This window comes from Chrysochloris asiatica, unplaced genomic scaffold, assembly GCF_000296735.1.
Source record: "Chrysochloris asiatica unplaced genomic scaffold, ChrAsi1.0 scaffold00054, whole genome shotgun sequence".
Taxonomy (NCBI): domain Eukaryota; kingdom Metazoa; phylum Chordata; class Mammalia; order Afrosoricida; family Chrysochloridae; genus Chrysochloris; species Chrysochloris asiatica.
The window spans coordinates 2,443,900-2,464,004 of record NW_006408572.1 but is presented as its reverse complement, the minus strand read 5'-3'; the positions used below and the strand labels follow the sequence as shown (position 1 = coordinate 2,464,004).

The 20,105-nt window shown below is 39.1% G+C and overlaps 1 protein-coding gene across 1 annotated transcript in view; it reads right to left on the bottom strand.

The window, feature by feature from the left end:
• The window catches only part of RPA1 (replication protein A1, 70kDa), a 65,701-nt gene that overhangs the window by 38,518 nt on the left and 7,078 nt on the right, over positions 1 to 20,105 (bottom strand). The window contains exons 2-4 of the mRNA XM_006863455.1: positions 10,915 to 10,965; positions 10,203 to 10,281; positions 9,426 to 9,534 (exon numbers count right to left, since the gene is read on the bottom strand). Coding sequence (XP_006863517.1) covers positions 9,426 to 9,534; positions 10,203 to 10,281; positions 10,915 to 10,965 — 239 coding nt within the window. The remainder of the gene's footprint in view (positions 1 to 9,425; positions 9,535 to 10,202; positions 10,282 to 10,914; positions 10,966 to 20,105) is intronic.

Here is a 20,105-nt window from a genome sequence, read left to right as displayed (position 1 = left end):
TGGACCAACCAGTATAGTTTAAGCCTGTATTGTTCAAGGGTCAACTGTATGTATATACAACAAGAAGGCAAACCTACAGCCACTGAGGTGACTGCAACTCATATTGACGCCAAACTAAGGAGCAGAACTGACTCACAGTTTACAAGTCTGAAATCTTTATGGAGGCAGACTTTCATGGAAGCAGAGAGTGGTTGGTCTGAGCCCCTTCACCACTGAACCATCATTAGTACTCCTATAGATACATATATGTACACACACAAATATATAGATATGTATATCAATGACTATTGAGAACTGAACACCGACTGGATAAGGTGACGTGATGGTACATACATTGTTAAGTGTCGTCGAGTCGGTCCAGACCTATAGCGACCTTGTATAGGGTTTCTGAGGAGCGGCTGGGGATTTTGAACTGCCAACCCTGTGGTTCAAACCGACTTTGCAGTCCAGCGTATTAGCTCACAGTGCCATACCAGGATTATATATATCGACTACAGATAGGGATATACCATACTTTTCTATTTCAGACACGAACTTTTCAAAAAAGAAAGCAAACAAAGTGGGAGCAAAACATTTTTTAAATGCAGGCTGGACTGTAATAGTGCAAAAATATTTTAATGTTAAGAGTAACTCATGACATTAAATTAAAAAAATGAAAAATGCGAAGACTTCAAGATACAGGAAACACTTCTGAAAAAACATTTAGCAGCCATTCCTGATAAAGCCATTAGTAATTGCAGGACCTAAAAAACATTTTGAACAAAACAAAGTACAAATGCCAGGAATACTGAAAGTAAAAATATTTACATTAAAATCAGGGTGCAAGGAGCCTGCATACACTACTACTATGCATTTACCATAATTTAATGGTTCTAGATAATAATAATAATAATTTTAAACAAAATAAGAAAAGTGTCATAAATATTAGAATAAGAAGGTTATGGTGTTGGAGAATATTAAAAGTACCATGGACTGCCAAAAGAACCAGCAAATCTGTGTTGGAAGAAGTACAGTCAGAATGCATCTTAGAAGTCAGGATGGCCAGGTTTGGTCCCTCATGTTTGTAGAGAGTCAGTGAAAAAGAGCAGGTGGATTGACACAGTGGCAGCAGCAATGGGATCAAGCTTAGCGACAATTGTGAGGCTGGCACAGGACTGGACAGTATTTTCTTCTGTTGTGCACAAATAAGGTCAAAATGAGTTGCTATCAATTCGATGGCACCTCAACAACAACATAAAAATGTAGAAAATCCAAGATACTTTTTTTTTGGACAGGGAAAAATACCTGTTGAATTTTATAATTTAAAAAAAAATTTTTTTATTGTGAATTGAATAATAGTTTACATGGGTGAACATCAGCTTTACATTCATCCTATCGTACTTTGTTTCATTGCAATGATTATAATCCCCTCCATGCACCATCACTCAACAGCATTTGCTTCCAATCCCTGCTTTTTTTTTTTTTTTTGATGTATACTGAAGCACTCAGGAATATATAACCATTCAAACAACCAAAGGGTATACCCTGCATGCCAGCCCCCGGTTACCAGCACACAGCCCCTATCCCTCCATGAGTCTATAGAGTCCCCAGCTGCTCTCTATGTCATTATCTCTGCCTCCACCTCCATCTCTGGTGTCGCTGCTTCTCTGGATAGGGTCCTGCATTCCGCTCTTCTCCCTTGATGGTCCCAGGGTCCTCTGCTCTGACTGCAAGATCAACCACTCCCCTCCCTTTTGTTACAAAACATCTACCTTTACATTTGCAACATTCACAATTAGTCCTGATAGCAATTATTCACTATTAAACCACAAGAGTTTTGTCCCCATCTCCTTTCGCCAGTCCCATCTTGGTATGTTGAGAACCACTCAGAGACTCTACCTTCCCCAGCACCCTCTGAAACTCCCCCAGCACCCTCTGAAACTGAGCTTCCTCTTGAAAACTTGTAAGCCAGTCACTTCACCCTGTCAACCCTGTGTATAGAGGGGATGGGAATGATCCTTGCTGTAAAGATTCGTTCCCTCTTTTAAGTACTACATCAACAAGTGTAGGTCAATCTCATCAAATTAAATCCAAGATACTTTAAATGAACACATACATTCTTGGATAAGGAAACTTAGTATTAAATATTATGTTGTTGTTGTTAAATGCCAGGAATCTGTTCGGACTTAAAGACCCTACACAGGGTTCCCCAGGCTTTAGATCTTCTCTGAAGCACAAAGTCTCATTTTTCTTCCAAGGAGTGACTGGCAGACTTGAACGGTGGACTTTGTGGTTCGCAGTCCAATGCTTATTGTATGGAGCAAGCAAGCCACTGTACTCCCATAAAATACTATATACATTCAATATAATTTTTTGTATCCCCACAAAACTTTTTCTTTTTTGTTGTTGTTTTGTTTGTTTGTTTAAACTTGACAGTATAACTCTAAAATTCATATGGAAGAAAAAACAGAAGTACCTAGAAAATTTGGGAGGGAGAAAAGTAAAGGAAGTATGACCTATACATTAATAAAATATTTGACAGATGTTACTGTTATATGCCAAGTTGGTGCTGACTCGGAGAACCTGTAGAGTTTTTGAGGCTGTACATCTTTGTGGGAGCAGAACGCCTCATTTTTCTACTGCGGAGCTGCTAGTGGGCTCAAACCACCAACCTTGTGGTTGGCAGTCCTGTGCTTATTGTAACAATTATTGGTAGTAGAGACAGGAAGTGGACACCCCATACTGGGCTGACAGATAAGTAAATTGGTGCATCCACTAGGTAAAACAGTCTGACAGTTACGAAAAAAAGTTACTTACGAAGCTACCAATTGACCAAGCATTTCCACTCCTAGCTATGTACTCAAGAGAAACGCAAATGCATGTCCACAAATGCTCACAGCAGCCATATTCATAACAGCCAAAAGGTGGAAACCACCAAATATCCATCAACTGATAAATCGATGAACAAAAAGTGATTTATCCAAACAATGGAATGTCATTTGGCCATAAAAAAGAGCTAAGTTCTGGTGCATGCTACAACATGGGTGAACTTAATCATTGATAAAAAAATGTCCTCTATAAGTAAATCCACAGACAGAAAGTAGATAGTGGCTGCCCCAGAGTAGAGGGGATAGGATTTCTCTTGGGGGTATGGGAAATGTTCTAAAATTAATTGTGGTGATGGCCAAACAACTCTGTGAACATATCAAAAATCACTTAACTGTACACTTTAAATGAATGAATTATATATTATATGAATTATATTTCAACAAAGATGCTACAAAAAAGAGAACAAAAAACTTCTATAGCATGATTGACAAAAGGTAGATATTCAGATCACTGGACAAAAAAGGCAAACTCAGAACAGATGCAGATACATGGAATACTAGTCTCTCATCCACTACTACCCCACATCCATCAATCCTCCACAAGTTGTCAGATTACCTTTTGAAAACTTTTTGAAAGATCAACGTACTTCCTTGCTCAAAACCTAATTTTTTTTCTCATCATATTCAGAATAAAATCTAAATTCCTAACTGGGGCTTGTATGCCATCCATGAGACAGGCTACCCTTTTAGAAGAAAATTAAGCTGGATTCCTTCCTCATCTCAGATGAATAAAAGTCTACTTGAAAAATCTACAAAAGTGTCTGAAGAATTAAAAAATATTTTTATAACACAGTTTGGCGGATTCCTAAGCAAGACATAAACCACAGAAGACATAAAGTAAAAAAAAATAGACAAATTTAATTAAAAAAAAAAAAACAAAACTAATTCGCTATCAAAAGACATCATATATACACCATGACAGATAACATATTTGAAAAAGACAACAAACAATATCATTGGCTGATAAAGAACACCCATAAAATAATAAAAGAAAAATAGGTAAACTATAAAAAGCTATTCAGATAATTACTATGAGGACTGATTATGAGGGTTGGAAATGCAAAGGTAGACGTTCTATAGCAAGGAGGGGAGTGATTAACTTTTCAGTCTAGGAGTGGAGGTCCCTGGGACCATCAAGGGAGAAGAGCAGAGAGCGGGTCGTTACCCAGAGAAGCAGTGATGCCTGAGATGGAGGCAGAGATGATGACGTGGAGAGATGAAGCAATTGGGGACTTGAGATACAATTCACATACCATAAAATTCACCCTTTAAAAGTACACAATTCAGTGCTTTTAGTATAGTCAGAGCTGTGCAAACACTACCACTTTCTAATTACAGATCATTTTTTATCACACCAAAAACAAAGACTGTGTCCATTAACAGCCACTACCCATCCCACCACACCAATATAACCAACTACATCTGTTTCTTGGAATATGCCTATTCAGAAACAGGAACTCTTATAGTTTCCACAAGTATGCTAATTAGTATAGTTTTATGTCCTTTGACCCTACAATACTAATAATTCTAGTAATCTACCTTTCAGAAATAATAGCCTAAGTACATAATCATATAAGAATGATTGCTAAAGTCATGTTTGAAATAAATCAAAATGATCATCAAAAGGGTAAGGAGTCAGTAAGCCTGAATGTACACACAAGTTTTTAGCAGAAATGGAAGAGATTACAAGGCATGCTATTGCACTGAGGTGATAGAATAAATCAAAATCCACAGGAGTGGAATTCTATCCTTGACAAAAGAATGGTCTTTGGAGCCTGAGTTTCCCTGCAAGCACTGCACTGCACTCAACCCCAGCAAAGCTCTCACCCTCTTCCACAGCCATGACAGAAAACCAGATAGAAAGTACCACTTAAGCACTCACAGGTAGCCTGAAGTGGAAGATAACAGGCCCCAAGTGGGTTAGATTGGCAAGAAGATTTACCTAATCTAGACTATGTGAACAAATACCAAGTGTGGATAGCCCATCCACATTAAACATGAACAAGGTTTTTTAAATGGCACAGTAACGATGGGACACACAACAGAGTATAAAGATGAAAGCAATGTGGAAGTCAAAGGGCAATTACAGTATCCAATCTAGAAGAAAACAACCCAAGAAAGGTAATAATACTTCCCAAGAGTGCTTTGCATATTACCAAGGCTGAATTTAATAAAAAAACAAAGATGAGATAAAACGAGAGACTGAGAAGGAAGCTTGAAAAGCTAAGGAAACCCTGAGAACAAAATTAACACTATTGTGTATCTCATACTTAAGTTACAAACATCAAGAAACAACAGAGAAACCTAAAAATTGAACTACTATTATGTTGGAAAATCTTGATATAAGCCAAAGCATGCATTACAAAAATGAACACAAGCTGAAGACACATGGAGGGCAAGTTATCTACAATATAAGTAAAAATGGGAACTCAAATGAAATAGAAAACAGGATTAAGTATTTACATATAGAAAATTTGGCTCAAGAAAATGGAAAACCTAGAACTCTTGCAAAACTATTAAAAAGAACCCTAGGACCATCAAGGAAGATGAGCACAAGCAGAGTGCAGCATCGATCCTGGGAAGTAGTGAAACCAGAGATGGAGAAAGGGAGCAGCTGAGGACCCTGAACTCATGGAAAGAGAAGACTGGGTGCTGGCGGCCAAGAGGCAGGCTTACAGAATGTGCCCTTTGGTTATTTAAATTATTATATATTCTTGAGTATTTCTGTGTACACCCCCACCCCCACAAAAAAACAAACAAACCAGGAAATGGAAGCAAATACTGTTGAATGATGATGCACGGAGGAGACTGTAATCTTTGCAATGAAACGATGGTGTAAAGCCGATGTTCTCCCATGTAAACTATCATTCAGTTCACAATAAAAACTTAAAAAAATTAAAAAGGAAAAAAACCTGAGATATGATAACTGACATTGAGACACAACCTGGTTACGTTAATGATCTTGAAGCATGAATAAAGACTTCCTTAGGAACACAGGCAGAAAAAGCAAAGTGTTGTCTCTGCCTACAGGGAAGAAATCAAACCAGGCTGGCCTGAAGACTTCTGTGTATCAACATTCAATGTCAAAAGACAAAATTCTGAGGGTAAGATCATGTGATCCAAAAATATGACATCCAGCCAAGCTGTTATTCTGGCATAAAGCAACAGGCTGATATTGGGCAGTATGGAACTAAAGAATTATTTAAAAAAAAAAAAAAAAAAAAAGTTCCTAGATGACAACCAATAAGCCAAGAGTCTCAAAAAAAAAAAAGGAGGTGGAGAAAAGGAAGGCTGGAGAAAATGTTAACATCTTAATTAGTATAAAAAATTAATTACTTTAACCTCTACTAAGTATTGTTTAATTTTCTGTTTTTTAATTTAGGAATCATTTATCTGATTCAAATATTTAATTACATATACTGTGTATCTTAAAACTTGCTTTAATTTTGAAAAAATGTTTCAAGCGTATAGAAAAACTGGGATACCAATACAAAGAACATTCATTCTCTGAAATCATTTAAGAGTAAACTGCCAACAAGATGTCCCATAGTTTCAGGATATTTTCCGAGCTAACAATACAACCATTGACATTAGGAAACTGACACTGATACAATACTTCCATCTAGCCTAGGCAACACATTCACATTTCACTGCCTCGATGACAGTCTTTCTAGTAAAGGGATCCAATCTAGGATCATTTGTTGTATTCAATTATGTCTCTTAAATCTGAACAGCTTTCTCAGTTTTGCCTAGACTTTCATGCTTTAGACATTTAAAGATTAGAGTCAGTTCTTTTGTAGACTGTCCCTCAATTTAGTTGAAATTCAGCAAATATGAGTCATAATTATTTAATCTGGAACCCAACATGGAGATGGCGTAGCACCCACAAGCATTACATTCTGTTGTGAGTGCAGTTTCTGTAAGCTGTGGGCCAACAAGATGGTATCTAACAACAATAAGGTATATGTTCTAATCCTTAGAACCAGTTGTTTTATACGGCACAAAAGGACTTTACAATGCAATTAAACAGAATAATGATCCTGGGTTATCAAGGTGGGCATAAACACAATCACATGCATTTTTGTAAGAGGGAGGAAAAGGGTGATTTGACAAGCAAAAGAGAAGGCAATGTGGTCACAGAAGTTGGAGTGATGTGGTTAAGGAACTTCCAAATGGCAAGGAAGTCAACTAGATTTCAGGATAAAACGGACTGTTCTAAGCAGGGAAAAATTAATAAATTATAGGGTAACCTCAAAGAAAAATAATACACCTGCACATCGAAATAAAAAAAGAGGAAAACTACAAACATTTAGTAAACATTAACACAACAGAGATAAAAATTTAAAGAAAGCCTACAAGCAAAATAAACTCAGCATAGAAAATTATGTGAACAAAGAATTCAGCAGCAGCAGCACACACATAAACAAACCAGAAAAAGGACAGTCATCAATTCATGCCAACTGATAACTACACTGAATGGAAATGGTAAGAGACAGAGAATGGAATGGATAAGAAAACAGGATCCCTCTGTTTAGCCATTGCAATGAATTATCGAACCTAGCTAAGTGTTGTGGGAGAATGGAAGGTATCAGATGTGGTAAAAAAAGGTAGGAGGCTGGAAAGGTATGTCTGATCTCAGTCCCATAGGAATTATCCTTAGATTGATGCTGAGTTCGATTCTCCTCCTAATAAAATAAGAATAGGTCAGATACCTCCCCACTTCCATTTTACATACATCAAAATTCTATCTCCATATTTCTTTACATACTGAAACTCTCAGTTTACTCTGTTATCTCCAATTCCAATTCAGTATCACAGATTTCTCCCTTGTGTGGCTCCCATTATCTTCAATATAATTATCAGATGAATTTCCCAAATGTAATCAATCTCCTGTCACCACCCTTCATCCCTCCCACCATCCACATGGGCACTGTCCCACAATGCCAGACTTCTAATACCCAGATCCAGAGCACACACTGCCACTATAAACACTATCCTCCCCCCATCTGCATCTGGCATCTCATGCTGGGCTGTCACCACTTCCTGCACAGATTCTCTCCTTGTTCACTTGGACTCCCCTCACTCCCCACCACATTCATCTTCAACAATCTGCTGCTGTGTATCACCTCAGGCCTCAGGAGCATATTTCACACTTGAGATCCAAAAAACCATATGGACACCTCCTTGCTCTCTTAGAACGACAACCCACAATGGACTACAGCCACACATACCCCATGGATGTTCTCATCCGTGTCTCTCCAACACTGTGCCAAACTACAAAGATGCCTTCCTTATCCACTTGGGCTGACCACCTGCGCCAGTCTGCTGCTGCCTCTACACAAGTACCTTCCCTCAACCTAAGGTGCTCAACACGTTACATCTAGCTGCCACCCTCTACCCCCATCTGTACAGACACGCTCTTCACCTTACCAGGGCTATGGCAGCTAGTCCCAAGTAACTATAAAAGTTTCATTCACTCTTTGATCTCTATCATGTTGTTGTTCTGTGCCACGGGGTTGGTTCCAACTCATAGCGACCCTGTACAGGGTTTCTGAGGCTGTAAATCTTTACGGGAGCAGAAAGTGTTCTCCTTCTCCTGCGGAACGGCTGGTAGTTTCGAACTGCTGACTGTGCGATTAGCAGCCCAATTCGTAACCACTACGCTACCAGAGCTCCTTGCACCTTGCAAATACTCATCATGTTCTGTATCGCTGAGTAAAATGCTTATAATGGAAGATTCAAAACTGCATGGAAAGAAAGGGGGAGAGTATGACCATGTTTTGTGTTAAGTGACCCCTTTCTATTAAAACTAGTCTAACTGGGAAAGATAAACTGTGGTGGTGCAGTGGCTAAGGACTTGGCTGCTAACAGAAAAACTGATGGTTCAAACCCACTGGTTGCTTGACAACAGCAGTATGTGGTGGTCTGCGTCTGTAATGATTTATGGCCTTTGGAGCCCTCTGGGACTGCTCCAAATGACAATCAACTCCATGGCAGTGCACTGGGTATTTGGGATAAAATCCTGAAAAGAGCGTTTCTGAAGAGATTTAAAAAATAAGAAGGATTTGGCATTTTGCTCTGATCTCCTCCTCTGAAATTTCCAATTGGTTTCCCTATTTCTCCACTTTGGTGCCACCTTTTAGTCACCCAACTTCAGAACAGACTAGCTGTCGATTCTAGGCTGAAAATTCATCATTGTCGTCTTGATCCCTAATTAAAATTTGACATCCAATGAACTTCTCTTTTTAAAAAATCAGAGTCAGGGAGAGACAATGACGTGGAGAGATGGAGCAGCTGGGGACTTTAGACACAGAGAGGGAAAGGGGTTGTATGCTGACGACCAGGGGACAGGCTTGTAGTGTATATCCTTTGGTTGGTTGATGATGCATGGAGGGGATTGTAACCATGACAATGAAACGATATATGATAGGATAAATGTAAAACTAATGTTCTCCCATGTAAACTATCACATAATTCACAATAAAACATTTAAAAAAAACAAAAAACAAGAGTCCCTGTTCTACAGCACTATAAAATACAAAAAAACACAACACATACCTTCCATCTTTTAGTGTGTTCACAATAAATCGGTTAATCTGGCAAATACAGTTGCTGGACAATTGCTCTCCCTCAACAAGCGAGTTCAACTGTGTTGCCAACATGAAAGCTGAAAAGCACAGAGATAATTTTAGCCACCAAAACATTTCAGTCGTAAAGATCTGAGAGCCAATCATACCTATGCTAGCAAACAAAAATAATGCCTTAAGTTGTTCCTAAAATTAAAACTAGTCATATACTGCATTATGAAAAACAGTGTAATTTGCTGTTCATTAAACATCTGCTCCTATTCTTAAATGTATGTGGTTCTTAAAGCGCACAACATATTCTTTCTCTTCATACAGGTTTCATGCCAAAGATGGAAAAAAAAATATTTTCTAGGCTGTTCATATTGTGAGTATAGATAGCAAGCACACACTCTGCTAAATTCCTTTCTCCCTTTTAAAGTATCCAACACAGAAATAAAACCCCAAAAAGGCAACTATAGGACAGCTAACCCATCACATTCACTAAATGTCAATATCATCCTTAGGGAAATTAATCAAAGAAAACATAGAACACCAGTTAGAGAAAATTAATTAAGCCAAGTGGCAGCTTTCCACTCGATTCAGTCTATTGTTAGAATGCTCTCTGTCAGCTGCAATTCTGCTTGAATGAACTGTATAGTCAAGCAAATGTAAGACTTCTAGAATATACCAAATTACTGCAATTCAAAGTGTGGGCATGCTGTTATTATTTAGGTACTCACAAATCCCTAGATTCATACATCATACTCACAGGACAAAGTGTGCACTCCATCACTCATCAACAGTCGGTATCGGGGTGGACTATTCCCTGTAGTAATGGGACGGATGTTCTAGAACAGAAAATTTGATTCATTAGCCAGGTTGCCTGCCTAGTCCCCAGGGACAAGTAAACATGAGTGGCAAGAGAACGGGTTAATACAAAGTGAACTGCTGGCCTATTCTCTTAACACCTAAATTCATGTAAAAGAAAATAAATTTGATGATTCTCCCATATAACCTTTCTCAACACTGTTGTTGTTAAGTACAGTTGAGTTGGTTCCAACTCACAGTGACCCTGATGGGCTTCTGAGGAGTGCCTGCTGAGCTTGAACCACCAACTTAGCAGTTCAAACCGACCTTGCAGTCCAGAGCATTAGCCCACAGCTCCACAATTGAGCAAAACAAACTTAAGGGCAGGAAGGCAACTTAGGAAGTATTGCAATGATGGTAGCACTGCCACGACATCTGTTAACTGTGGAAATCAGAGACTAAGCCTTAAATCTGAACTTCCAAAGGGCTCACTCTGGTTAACATACTAAATGAAAAAAGCCTGACTCTTCTCTCAGAGCTACTATGCAGATTGGGCTTTTTTCTGTGACAACTGGGAGAATCTCCTAAAGGAGAAAAATCCATATGCACTTCATCAAAACACAACTTTAATTTGTTTAAAAAATGTTTGACATAAATGAGATGTTAGTACTTACAATGACTTGGAGGATAGGTTTTATGGACGTATCTCCCTGTTGCATTATGGCCTGAAAGAGTTAACAACAGATTCTTGTGAGATATGCGCTCAAATAGACCTCCCACTGTATCATATTTTAAACATTTTAAATTTTAAATCATTGTCAAAGATTTGTGGAAGAAAACGTCCCTAACATCATGAAAGATGAGAAGATAAGCATACAAGCTGAATGAACCCCAAACAGGATCCCAAAAGAAAATCACCAAGACATATCATAATCAAACTTTCTAAAACCAAAGTCAAGGAAAGAATTCTGAGAGCAGCTTTGGAAAAACGCAGTTACCCACAAAGGAGAATCAATAAGACTAAATTTTGTCTTCTCAGAAGAAGCCATGCAAGCAAGAAGGCAATGGGGCTGAATATACAAAACTCTGAAGAAAAAAAATTGCCAACCACGAATCATATATCCAACAAAGCAGTCCCTCAAGTATGACAGTGAAATCAGGGCATTTCCAACAAACAAAAAATTAAAGGAATTTGTAATATAACCAGACCAACTTTACACCAGGACTCGATCCAGATATGTTGTTGTTAAGTGCCGTCAAGTTGGTTGCAACTCAGTTACCCTGCATAGGGATTCCAAGGAGGAGCTGCTGAGTTTGACGCCAAACTGGTTCACAGTTCACTGCTGATTCTATAGCACTACAGCAGGAGTCCACACATAGAAGTATTCAAAGTGAAACAAACCTACAAGACTGTAAATAGGGAGCCAGAGGTATCAACTTATAATGAAGTCAACTACAAAGAAAAAACAAAGAATAGGGTAGATACAAAATTTCCTAATGGTGAAGAGGTTAAGCAGATTTCAAGATAAAATAGACTATTTTAAATGAGGGAAGATCATTCAATTACAAGGTAACCTTGAAGAAAATGAATACACCTTCACATCAAAATAAAAAAGAGGGAAATCAGAAAGATTTAGTAAACATTAAAACAACAGCAATGAAAATGAAAAAAAAAACAAACAAACCTCACAAACGAAATGACAGCAATCAATTCTTGTTGTTAAGTGCTATTGAGGTGATTCTGACCCATACCTATGTATAATTACACTTGGTGGTGGCAGTGGCTATGTGCCCTGGAGTTGGTTCTGACTCATAGCGACCCTGTACAGGGTTTCCAAGGCTGTAAATCTTCACAGGAGAAGAAAGCCTCATCTTTCTCCCAAAGAACTGCTGGTAGTTTTGAACTGCTGACACTGAAGTTAGCAGCCCGATTCGTAACCATGCTACCAGAGCTCCTTATAATTACACTTACCTATGTATAATTAAATGGATTAAATATGCCAGTCAAGAGCTTTAAGGAGCAGAATGGATAAGAATATGCAGTCTACAAGAGATATATCAGGAATATGGAGACAGCCTAAATGCCTATCAACAGAATGATTAAACAAACTTTGGTACATACAAATAATGAAATATTACACAATATTAAAGAGTAATGCTGGTCTGCAAAACACCTCACAACATGGATGAATCAGAGGACGTTATTATTGAGTGAAATTAGTCAATCATAAAGGGACAAATATTGTATGAGAACCAATATTGTGAAAAGTTAAGAAACCGTTTACTCCATCAATGAAATATTTTATGATGATTGTGGGTAGGGAAAGAGATTACTCACAGGCTACAGGGTAGACACCTGTTTACATGGTTACAGGAGCGGCAATACACAACAAGAGGGAGGTTGGCAGAGGAAAGATGAAGGTACCAAGAGACACAGGAAGGAATGCAACAGTTAAAGTGAATAGAGGTAAATACTGTTAACTGATGGTACATAGAAATCACAATCATTTTAATGAAGCAAAGTATTATGATTTGTTAAACATGAAACTGATGATCTCTGTAAACCTCCACTCAATTCATAGAAAAAAGTGTCCATCTAACCTCTGTTTCTTGCCACACTGAAATAAATTACATCAGACTAGTCCTTCCAAGGAATCCTGGTATAGCACTGTAGGATCAGCACTGGACTGTGAACTACAAGGTCCGCAGTTCAAACCCACCAGCTGCTCCTTGATGAATTGGAATGGACTCAGAGGCACACAAAAACAACAAAGGGTCATGACGTATCTGTCAGTTTGTAGTACTGTAGTAGTTTACAGGTTGCTTGGTTATGCAGATGATACAACCTTGCTTGCTGGAAACGTTCTTATTGTAATGTGCCATGGAGTCGGTTCCAACTCATATAGCAACCCTGCACAGGGTTTCCGAGGCTGTAAATCTTTACAGGAGCAGAAAGCCTCATCTTTCTCCCGCAGAACAGCTGGTAGTTTCGAACTGCTGACCCTGAGGTTAGCAGCCCGCTTTAAAACCACTATGGTATCTTAGAACTCAGTAATAAATAACTTGGTTGAGAAATTGAGCCACAATTGTTTATGAAAGATAACAATGTATAATGATTATAACTGTTACTAGAGATTAAAAAAAGAGAGAGAGAGAGAGAAGCAAGCTAGAAAACCCAAATGACTTTCCTCATCATATTATTTACTCCATATAATTTCACTCACAAGTCTAAGCCAATCTTTCTCTGACTGGAGATTTGGCAGGACAAAGCATGTTTAAAGAAAATGTTTACTACTTCTTTCTGCTTCTCTTAGGTTGATTACATTACAACGTGAGAGAATGAAAACACTAGTGAATTCTTCAGTTGTTGAACAATAAAATTTAAAAAACAAACCATTGTAGTACCAGAGTTCCTAATGGAAGTAGCAGTCAAGAAATCAAACGACATACTACATTAGGCAATCTGCTATACAAGACCTATTTAAAGTGTTAAAGAGCAAAGATGCCACTTTGAGGGCTAAGGTACAGCTGACCCAAACCAAGATATTTTCAATAGTCTCATATGTATGTGAAAGTTGGACAATAAATAATAAAGCCCACAGAAGAATTGATGCATTTGAGTTATGCTGTTGGAGAAGAAGGTTGAAAGTACCATGGACTGCTAGAAGAACAATCAAATCTGTGTTGGAAGAAGTACAGCCAGAATGCGCCTCAGAAGCCAGGATGGTGAGACTTTATCTCTTATATTTGAGACATGTTATCAAGAGGGACCAGTCCCTGGAAAAGGACATCATGCTTGGTAAAGTGGAGGGTCAGTTAAAAGAGGAAAGCCCCAACTAGATAGACTGGCACAGTGGCAGCAACAATGGGTTCAAGCACAACAACTGCAGTATAGTGTAGGACTGGGTGGTGGTTCATTCTGTTATGCACAGGGTGGGTAGGACTGGGTAGTGTTTCATTCTGTTATGCACAGGGTGGGTAGGACTGGGTGGTGGTTCATTCTGTTATGCACAGGGTGGGTAGGACTGGGTGGTGTTTCATTCTGTTATGCACAGGGTGGGTAGGACTGGGTAGTGTTTCATTCTGTTATGCACAGGGTGGGTCTCTATTAGTCAGAACCAACTTGGTGGCACTTAAAAACAATAAAGCCCTTCCAGCCATATTAACAAACTGGACAAAAACATATCAACTGTTTTCAAATACCCAGACAACATGTAGAACAAGGCTGTGATCCTGAAAGGAAACGGAATGAGCAGAGTCCTACAATCGCCCTGGCACTCTGCAGCAACATCTTCTGAACTGCAGTTCAGGGAGGAAGTCTATACCGAATGTGGAAGTTCTGATGCACCGAGGACATAGATTAGAGTTCAGGGAGGTGAGTATCTGGATTTTGAGGATACAGAATACCAGAGAGGAGGGAGCTACATAGAGAACAAGCGCCAATAATCTACACAGGAAATACCTTGAGCCTCAACTGAATACTAAATTTTGCACACACAACTTAGAATGAGACTCCAGAAGGTCAGACAAAGAATAACTATCAAGGAATTAGAAGCCGAACAATTGCCAGAACTGGTATACACCTAAGTTCCAACCAGCTGGAGTGGAGAGAACTCAATGCACACATGGTACCACAGTAGAGACCACAGAAAGGGTGTGGCACTGTAAAATAAGAAAACCACAAGGCTGACAGCTCAAACCCATCAGCTGTTCCTCTGAAACCATATACATGGTTGCTATGAGTTAGAACCGACTCAATGGCACTTAACAATGCAACAACTTAAAAATACCAAACTGCAAAAATATGGCACCAACCATCCCTTCCACAACACTCTACTTCTCATCTGGGTTCAATAATCCATCCCGATGGCCACACAGAACTCAGAGACAATGCTCACCGTTATGGGGTTTATTAAGGAAATTCACAGGTATACAATACAGAATCAGAAAACGCTCAGGGCGTAGTTCTTCCAGTGAGGACAGCCTCTCTCTCGTCTGCCTTGTCCACAAGCAGGCCTTTCTGACAGGCCAATCTTACAAAGCTCTTTTAGGGCTGCTGGTAAATGCTCACAGGACACACCCATCCACTATACGTGTCAGTCTGAAGGCACTAAGCTCTAGTTCTGTAGGTCAGCAAGCTCAGCCCCTCACAATGAAGTGCCTGGGGTCACCCCACTTGGAAAGCAAGCCTTCTGCACACAGTCACTTTGTTTTACTTGCTCTGTGGGTTGGGGAGCCCAATGCTATCTCATGTTCTGGTTCTGCTGCTATCTCTCTGTCACAGCTTTCTGTACCTGGGTCGAGGAGTTTCAATGTGTAGAGATCTCAGGGTCCAAGGAACAAGGCTCTACTTCCTGGATGGTAGTGAGATTCCCTCATTCCTGCTTCTGAGATGTCTTATTTTATATATGTTAGAGACCCAGGTTTTTATAATCACAGTTAAGCTTATTCACATCCACAGCTAAATCATGTCATTCCAACAGCTTCTCCACCTTCTCTTACCCAGACCCATCAGGGCAAAATGTTATTTTGTGGGAGTTTAAAAAGACTATGACTAGAAAGACATTAAAATATTCACTGCACATCTCAGGAGGACAACTAAAATGGCCCTAAAATAAAAGCTAATCTGACCTACTCCAATCTCAAAAGGATCACGCTGATTCTGCAAGTAAATTAAGAGCCTGCTAGAACAGCTCAAAACTTTTTAAAGAAATACTCATAATGCAGACACTCAATATTGTAGCATTCATAATACCCATAATCTAATAAAAAATGACTAGACATAATAAAACCTTGCAACACCAGTTCTCAATCAGCAGTATGAGGACTCCTTCGGGGCCTAAGACCCTTTTAGGGAGTCCATAAAATCAAAACTATTTTCATCAGATTAACAAGACTTTGCTCTTTTCACTCTCATTCATTCAGTAATAATAAAAATTGGCTGAGACTAATAAAACGTTGTATTGTTAACACTGTTGAATGCCTGCTAGATGAAAAGTCAGTGAAGTTAGAAATCACAGCAGTGCCACTTTCCAATAACACAGCAACTTGTTAAATTTAAGAACTAGATATATCATGAAGATAAGAGTCGCTGTCAACAGAAGTCTACTTTTGTGCTACAAATAGATGAATCTGTAGATGTGGCTGGGTTAAACAGTGAGCTGCTAACCGTAAGCTCAGTGGTTCAATCCCACCAGCTGTTGAGCAGAATGAGGAGGCTGTGTGTTCCTGTAAAAGCTCTGCAGTCTCAGACAGTCAATACAGCAGGGCTACTCTGCCCTATAGGGTCCTATGAGTCAAAACGGACTCCACAGCAGTGGACTTGTTTTGTTTGTATTCATATGGTTATCAGCACCAACTAACCAACAACTACTATCTTTAATGTGAATGTCTGACCATAAACACCAATTACTTTGAAATATTCTAAGTTTGAAAAGACATTCTGAAATTCTTGGTTTTTCCTGGAACAGTTATGTTGACATTGCACTGATGATGTAAAACAACGCAGGCAAAATGACTAACACAGCTATTTATCTAGTATTCTTCACTGCCTTGAACTAGGGGAGGGTGAAGGGTAGTTTTGCTTCCGAATGTCCTTGATGAAGGAGTAAAAATTATCACAACCCCCAGGAGACATCAAGGCAAGCAGTAGGGTCGCCTCAGGGCAAACCCCCTTCCAAGACTAAGACTCAATGGGAATACACAAGCAGACATGCCCTCTGATTGGTGATCACGTTCCTCACCGACAAGGGGAAGTGTGGGAAAAACAGCAATGAAGCTGCAATATAAGTCCAACCACGTTTAATAGACTCCTGTGAACCCGGGTGGAGACCTGGTTGGCCAGCAGTGTGGCAAGACCTGGGGGGTCTCGGGCCCAGAGTCAGAGACACAGCCACAGAGGACTGGAGTGGTGAGTGAAGCATCCAGCTGATAAGAAGCGAGGGCATATGCACAAGAACACTCACACTTTCAGATAATACCCACTTGACCTGGCTTCAATGACTGGATGATCAGAGCTCAACCAGAAGAAGAAAGAAGAGGAAAAAAAGAGTAATCTGATACAATTTGATGAACCTGACCTACACCTATGGATGCAGTAGCTCAAAAGAGGGAACAAATCTTTACAGTGAGGATCATTCCCACCTCCCTTAATACAAAGAGTAGACAGGGATGGGCAACTTGGACATTGGCTACCCAAAATAGGGGGGCTACAAAGGCAAGAAGTGACTGTCTTACAAACTTTCAAGAGGGAGCCTAGAGGAAGGAAGGTAGAATCTCTGCTAAGTAGTAGCCAATCTGTCTGGGCAGGACTGATGAAAGGAGAGGGGGATAGCACTCACGTGATACAACAGTGAATAATTACTATCAGGACTGACTGTGAGGGTTGGAAATGAAAAGGTAGATGTTATATAGCAAAAGGAGGGGAGTGGTTGACTTTGCAAGGCCAGGAGCAGAGGCCCCTGGGACCATCAAGGGAGAAAAGCTGAGTACGGGGCCCTACCCAGAGAAAGAGTGATGCCAGAGATGGAGGCAGAGATGATGACATGGAGAGATGGAGTGGCTGGGAACTCTAGACCCAGAGAGGGAGAGAGGCTGTGTCCTGACGACTGGGGGTCAGGCTTGTGGGGTATACCCTTTGGTTGGTTGATGATGCATGGAGGGGATTATATCTATGGCAATGTAATGATATACGATAGGATGAATGTAAAGCTAATGTTCTCCCATGTAAACTATTACATAATTCACAATAAAACATTTAAAAAAAAAAAAAAAAGCTCATGAGCTGCCATCTAAGGTGCATAAAAATTGAAGATATTGGAGGCAATCAGTCCAATGGACTAACAGACCATGTGAATATCAGTCTCCAAAACCCTGACACCAGAAGAATTAGAAAAAAAAAGTATCAGAACCCTTAGGTATATAAATTTTTATTCTTTTGTGTAACGATATAAGAACGGAGCTCTGGTAGCGTAGTGGTTACGAATCGGGCTGTGAACTGCAAGGTCAACAGTTCAAGACTACCAGCTGTTCCGCGGGAGAAAGATGAGGCTTTCTGCTCCCCTAAAGATTTACAGCCTCGGAAACCCTGTACAGGGTCGCTATGAGTCAGATACGACTCCACAGCACATAACCAACCAACCAATAATATAAGAAGTATGCAGTAAGTACTTCTGCATACTGAGGAGTCCTACTATGGTGCCATAGGATCAGCACTGGACTGCTAACCACAAGGCCAGAGCTTTAAACCCACCAGCTGCTCCTCAGAAACCCTATACAAAGTCACGATTAGTCAGAACTGACTTGGCAGCACATAACAACAAAGTAGATATAATCCACAAAAGCAAAACCTCTCGTGTGTCAAGTCTTCAGTGAACATAAAGTCATCCCAAGACCAAAATGTTTGAGAACCACTGCCCTAGAGCAATCATTTAAAAAGGTAAAGCTAGTAAGTAAAAACTAGAGATAAGTTTGAATAATAAAAAACATTCAACTAATTCAAATGTAGGCAGGGAAAGCAGAAAATGGTGGGACAAATAGAAAACAGGTGGTGGTGTGTGTGGAATTGGGTTTTGACTCATAGCGACCCTGTACAGGGTTTCCAAGGCTATAAATCTTTACAGGAGCAGAAAGCCTCATCTTTTCTCCCACAGAACAGCTGGTAGATTCGAACTACTGACCTTTCAGATAGCAGCCCAGCTCATAATCCACTATGCTACCAGGGCTCCTTAGAAACAAGTAGAAAGACGAAAATCTTAAAACTCTAATAAACCGATAGTTAAGTTAAATAGTCTGACCACTCTAATTAAAAGTCAAAAATAGTCTGACTAAATACTAAAATACGAAACATGCTGCCTGCCATTCAGTAGATTTAACTCATTCATGGTGACTCCATGTGTTATATAGTTGAATTGCTCCATATGGTTTTCTTGGCTGTAATCTTTATGGATGCTGATTACCAGATCTTTCTTCTGTGGGTGAGTCTGAAACCATTAACCTTTAGGTAAATAACTGAGAATAAAACATTTGTACCACCCAAGAATAATCAGAATAAGATCCAACCATTTGCTGCCTAAAGAAATGTAAGATTAGAAAATGATACATAACTAATATCAGACAAAATAGACTTCAGGACAAGAATAATACCAGGGATAATAAAAGGCATTTCTTAATAATAGAGTCAATTCCTGAAGAAGACTGAACAATGCTAAATTTGTGTTGTTAACAACAGTTTCAAAACACATAAAGCAAAAAACTGATCAAATTGAAAGGAAAAATAGAGAAATGCACAATTATAACTGGTGATTTCAACTTTTCTAAGTAATTGATATGGCAAATAAACAAAATAATAAGTATAAACATAAGAGACTTGAACCATCAACCAACTTGACCTAATTAGATCATCTAACAACGACAAAATACATTTTTAAAAATACACCTAAGACTCAAGTTTATCATGTCCTTCTAATGAAGAATGTCTCAATAATATTCAAGGTTTGAAATCATACAGAGTGCATTCTCTGATCAAACAGGAAATAAAATGGAAATCAATAATGATGCTATCTGAAAAACTCCTAGTAAATATTAGGAAATTAAACAACAGACTTCTAAACAGCCCATCTGTTAAAGAAATCACAAGGGAAATTAGGAAGCATTCAGAGAATGAAAATGAGAACACAATCTATTAAAATTTGTAGGCTGTAGCTAGAAGAACACTTAGAGGGAAGCTTTAAATGATTATATTAAAAAAGTAGGTCCAAAACTTAAGTTTACACTAGAAAAAGAAAAGCTAAAAAAAAAAAAAGAGGGCAAATTAAACGCAAGAATGTAAAAGGGAGAAAAATAATAAAAGAGAAACCCAATAAAA